The sequence below is a fragment of the Notothenia coriiceps genome, unplaced genomic scaffold, assembly GCF_000735185.1.
Source record: "Notothenia coriiceps isolate Sejong01 unplaced genomic scaffold, NC01 NC01_scaffold00033779, whole genome shotgun sequence".
NCBI lineage: Eukaryota > Metazoa > Chordata > Actinopteri > Perciformes > Nototheniidae > Notothenia > Notothenia coriiceps.
Genome location: NW_011366480.1, coordinates 49,676 through 55,226, shown reverse-complemented (window position 1 = coordinate 55,226; position 5,551 = coordinate 49,676). Strand labels below are relative to the sequence as shown.

The window sequence follows — 5,551 nt, the reverse complement described above, 5'->3', positions numbered from 1 at the left end:
GGGGGGGAGTGTATGTGTATGCATTGCATGTTTACATTTTGAAGCCCTGTCTTAAATATACAATTACTCCCCTGGTCGTTGTATTGGTACTACATTACGTCAGGTCACACACACAAAGGCTTAACCTCTGCTGTGTTTGTGTGTACACACACGGTGACCCCTGTGTCCAGACGCTGCGTCCAGGGAGTGGTGGCCTTCATTTGTTTGGACAGCAGAATTAATTGAGGCTAAAAAAACGGTCAGAAAATTCCTCTTGTATCAAGCTGTTCATTAGGGATTGCGCAGCAGCCCCGGGCCTGTCAGAAAAATAACCTGTCCGTCCCCTGATGAAATAGCTGAACGGATGGCTGGTCCACTGCCTTTAGAGAGAGAGAGGTTGAATAAACTTTCTATTGAGGAAACAATCCCAAAGTGACACGCTGCGAGGCAGGGGGGTTCGGAGTGTTCAACGATATCCAGCTGAGCTGTCAACTGGCGGAGGGCCAGACACGCAAACCCCCCGCCCCTCTCCCACTCCCAGTGCCATGTGAAGCATATGCAATTTAAAAAACCATTCTCCGCTCATGCGTGACTGCATGCTTCCCTCACAGAGAGGAGGAAGAAAAGAAACATCTTCCCCTGTATAAACAAAGTCGTCTGTCTGTTTAGGAGATGTTTAAACAGTTCCTAATGTCGGCCCACATTTAGGTAATATTCATGTGTCTGGTGTTTGGACTTTTCCTGCAGTTGGTGTGCATAAATATTGTCAGATGCTATCCCAGGGTGCTAGAGGCAAAGAGTTCTTGCTCTGCCTGGGCCTGACGTACATGCACAGCATATGTTTCACATCCCAGAGATAACGAACACAACGTGTGATTCAACAATTCTTTCTCAGTCTTTTTTTGTATTCCTTTTGTTTGACAATATCTCCAACTGATGCATTTCATGAAAAGTGAAATCAAATGAGGTAATGTTTATGAGCTCCTTCTCTTGAAACACAACACACCTCTTGAGTTAAAATATCCTCACCTGTTTTCTGTCAGCACACTTACCGAATATGGATGATGGATGGATGGATGGATGGATGGATAGATAGATAGAAAATGGTTTAAGATACTGAAAGTATATTCAGTATCTTAACACTTTTTAAATCATAATACATTTGAATATTCTCTAATATATACAAATCTACTCAACACATAAACATAGTGAACTTTTATACACTAAAATATGATGTACAGTAGCTTGAAATGGCCGTCTCTCCTGTTTCCTCCCATGAGAGAAAGTTCTTGAATGAGCATGCCAATCTTGTTTTGATTGGCATGAGACTCTCTCCCTTTCACACACAGCGGTTCGTGCTGCCGTTGTGTGTTCGCCGGCGGTGAAGAGGCCCGATATTGCACAGTAGAGTAGATCGGTCATTGGTGTACTTTATCCACTTCACTTGGCGTGATGCATGCCTCTCGTGACTCGCCGCTTCCCTGCGCTTCACTCGGCGCTGCACACGCCAAACAAAGCGTCAATTCTGCGCGTGACTGACATCCTCTGGGGAGAGAGATTGGACTGCTGCTACTGTATACATTTTGAGTTCAAATATCATTAGCTTTGTTGTATTCAGGTCAAGGCATGTTAGTGTATCGGACATACTGCCAGAGGGTCTCTCTCTCTCCTGCTTAGCTTGCAAGCTATTAAGCTGTATATACATTATATCTGTGTCCATGTGGTCTGATGGCAAACACACTGCATGTCTTCCAGGTCAGGCTTTTTGTGTAAGAATGTATGAATAATATACACTAAAGGCTATTTAAATGCATAGTCAAACGTACAGATACAATGGACTAATGCAGATTTTACACTGACATAAAGGATTTCAGACAATTTGGAAAAATACTCATTTGCAATATTTCGAATGATATTGCAACTGCGAAATTGTTCACGATATTCGAGAGATAAGTAATTTTTTTGATTAAACTTCTCATTGCCATTGAAACATGAATTTAGACTATTATAGTGCCATTTTTAAAGATGATCAGTTGCAAACAAATCTTATTTTGTTAAGTCCGTAGACTACGATTTGTATGCAGGTAAATCCCTGCTGATACTTCATTAAAAAAACTTTTTATCTAACAAATATTGTGCATCCTGCTATTTGAATATTGAGTCCATAATGCAATCTAAATATACAGTTATAGGGTTAAGGTGTCACTCTTCCTAATAGATATTACAATCACACAACACCAACAGCCCAACCTAGCTGCTTTCTCTGAGTGACATGCACACTCATTGCATGCCCTGCCTCTGTTTTCTCTTCAGCTTTCAGTGAGTGCGTGTGAGTGCGTATGTGTGTGTTTGCATGAGCATATGTTTGTTACAGTGCTTTTCCTTGAAAATCCTCCATAAATGTTTCTGGAGGCACTCTTGAAGCGTGACAGTGCTGTGCAGGGCCTTGGAGGTACATGTTGTGTATAATTGATGAGCATTAAATTAAGTGTAAACACTTTTGTTTTGTGCTCTTCTCATCATTTCAATCATAGATCTGTATAACCAAAAGCAATGTTATTTTTGTTTGGATAAATCCACGGCTGGTTGTGCTCTGAGGGATATTACGGCTGTTGGCTGGAATACATCTGACACTGTTAGTTCAGTCTATTAATCAGGGATGCTATGATTATTTCAGATGTGTGTTCGTTTGTGCTGATTATTTTGGTATGTTTATTTTAGGGTAGAGCTGTAACAATAAGGTCTTTAGACAGAAAAACAATTGCCAACTGTTTTGATTATCATTAATAGTTAAGTGATTTCTTCATGCAGAAATTGCAGAAATTGTTGTTTTCAGGCCCTTTTTTTAAATACAAAGATTTCCTGATTTAAAAAAAAAAAGAATTCAGTAAACTTAATGGATACATTAGTGTTTTTATCTGACAAGAAAAAATCAAAAATAAGGTGCAACCTTAGGGTTGGAGAAACTAAGACATATTTCACTTTTTTTGGCATTTTATATTGGAACATTCAAAGGCTTCATTGTCATATGCACAATAACTATAGTGTAGTTACAATGAAAATATTGTGTTCAAGAGACAGTGCAACTTACCAATATAATTAAAATATTAAGTATGTAAGTCAAATAGTTTAATAAACTTGTGAGAGGGACACCATAGTAAAAGTAAAATAAATCAAATGAATAGATCATTGTAATAAGGGTGTGTTGCAGTATGGTACTTTCCCCTTGGGATTTCTTGCTTGCCAAAGAGAGAGGGAGAGGAGGGCTGCTTCTAAGCCCGAGAGCAGATTTGTCCGTGTGGCTTTAAACACTTCACTGCATGTAATCTCCCACTTGTTTGTCTAATTGTAATAGGGTTAGGGACTTTGCATGTCCCGTGTTGGAGGTTCACTTTTCTCTTCGTACCTGTTGTTTGCTGTGAGCACCTATCCTGTTCATAGAGAATCAGTTCATGATGAGTTTTAGATTAGATTCAACTTTACAAGTACTAAGAAAACAAAATGTAGTCAGCATCTAACCAGAATTCCAAAACAAGTAGTGAAGAGTTATTAATAGTATAATGTATAGTCAGTATTTACACTACAACTCTATAAGGAGTTATACACACAATACATCATTTCTATCTGTATATATATGTCCCTCTAAAGGGTGACTAGAAAACAATAAAGGTTGGTCACAAAAGAAGGTGGTATAATCAGCAGAATAGAAATTCCATTTATTAGAGATCAGGTATAAAAGATGAATGCAGCTAATACAAACAGAATACATGTGAATACACTATAGACCGTTTTTGACATTTCCAATAGTATGAATAAATATGAGTATGCTTAAGAATGTTATTGTTTTCATGTGAGGAAGACTTTGTGCTGCATAGTGCTTTGTGTCCCCAGGAGGCAGTGTCACATCTCAGTGAGGGCCACCAGACACACATTTGACTCTGCTGTTGACCCTGTCTGCCCTGTGGGAGCAGCCGGCCTGTTTGTGTATACACTCTGTAGCACACCAGACTGAATGCTGTGTGTTTGCCAAAGTGTGTTTGTGCTGTGTGTATGTGTGTGTGATTATTGCGTGATGTACATTCACAGCATTCACAGCAGTAGGCCGTTGACCCTTTCCGTGCCAAATGAACCTAACATTTTTTTTTTGTCTCATTAGGACCCATTGAGTTTGAGGAGTGCAATACAGCTATTGCTACGGAAGGTACGTCTTATTACAAATACGTTATACAACAAATATTTCAACAAATGCACTAAAGTAAAGAATGTAATGTTTGAATCAAGTCGAGAGCAGATTTAAATGCATTTTTTCTTTATGGTTGATAAAGTGCTTTGGTTTTTTCGTATTAAGGTGCCAAACCAAGAAAGAGAAAACCATTCGGCATCCCAGGTCGAAGGAAAGATAAGGATACAGACTCGACGTAACCGAACATAACTTTAGTCCACCAACACAATTAATGCAACTTGTTTTAAATAAATCAGTCTCATCATGATATCATCATTCTATCTTTCAGGGAGTCTACAGAAGTGGAAGCTGCTGTGAGTATAATTTCAACAAAACACCAATTTAATTGATTTTTCAGTTTTGATTTCAAACAGGAGGAGGTGGGAGGGATCCTTTTGCATTCAATTGTCTTTCTCTCTGTGTGTGTTCCCTCCCTCCTGTTATTTTTGTAGATTGGCTCATTCATTCATCTCTCTGTGTTTGTGCTTGTAGAACACTGCCAATGGAGCTCCCCCTGGGTACTATGGGGCCATAGACATCCAGAACGCTGTAAGCAAGCCGATGCACACAGGAGCCAAATGTAGTCGTATCCAGACCTTTTGTATCATTCAAATCAAATATATTTGTAGAGCACATTTCTAAACAATGTGACAAAGTGCTTCACAATAAAAAGCTCTAACAAGTAACAATAAAACGCACTCTTTGTAAACCACAATAACTTAAAAAGTTAAATAGTGGAAACTTAGATGTTCCTTTTTTTCACTGTCCTTTATTACTTTGTATATCACATGATGATGCACTTTCCATCTATATGATAACAAACAACAACTGTTACTTGACAATTAGAGAACAAAATAAATAAAACGATGTTTAAAATTTTGACCTATGTTAAGATTCAGTGTAAAAGAGGGATATTTTGAATGGTATCATTTATAATGATATGTATTATGTATTGACTCATTTTAAGAATGTTTGGCCTACTCGCTGCCTAAAATGTAATTTGAAAAACATTTTATGCACAATAAGATGTGCACATTTTAAGTGTTGCTAAATACATTGTGGGTATTACTTTACCGCTTTAAAAGTGTACTGTATTTACAGAGGATACAAATATGATACATTTATTTAAAGTTTGTGTTAGAAATATACAATAATGTGATATTTTAAAACAACTTTCTGTTTTTGTGTTGCAGAACGTTCCCCAAGTTGATGCAGAGGGCTTCTGCATCAGACCGGAAGGAAATGAGAACGATATCCTTTATGCTTGTTTTGAAACTGTTTAAACTCTGAGGCTCCATCCAGCTCATCATCATCGTCATCATCATCATCGTCATCATCATCATCATCATC

General features: G+C 38.2%; 1 protein-coding gene across 1 annotated transcript in view; it reads left to right on the top strand.

Moving 5' to 3' along the window:
• fcho2 (FCH and mu domain containing endocytic adaptor 2) overlaps window positions 1–5,551 on the top strand; it is a gene marked incomplete at its 5' end in the record, with an annotated part of 44,412 nt that overhangs the window by 12,241 nt on the left and 26,620 nt on the right. Inside the window, 5 exons of the mRNA XM_010790133.1 lie at window positions 4,136–4,180; window positions 4,328–4,397; window positions 4,491–4,515; window positions 4,694–4,750; window positions 5,395–5,467. Coding sequence (XP_010788435.1) covers window positions 4,136–4,180; window positions 4,328–4,397; window positions 4,491–4,515; window positions 4,694–4,750; window positions 5,395–5,467 — 270 coding nt within the window. The remainder of the gene's footprint in view (window positions 1–4,135; window positions 4,181–4,327; window positions 4,398–4,490; window positions 4,516–4,693; window positions 4,751–5,394; window positions 5,468–5,551) is intronic.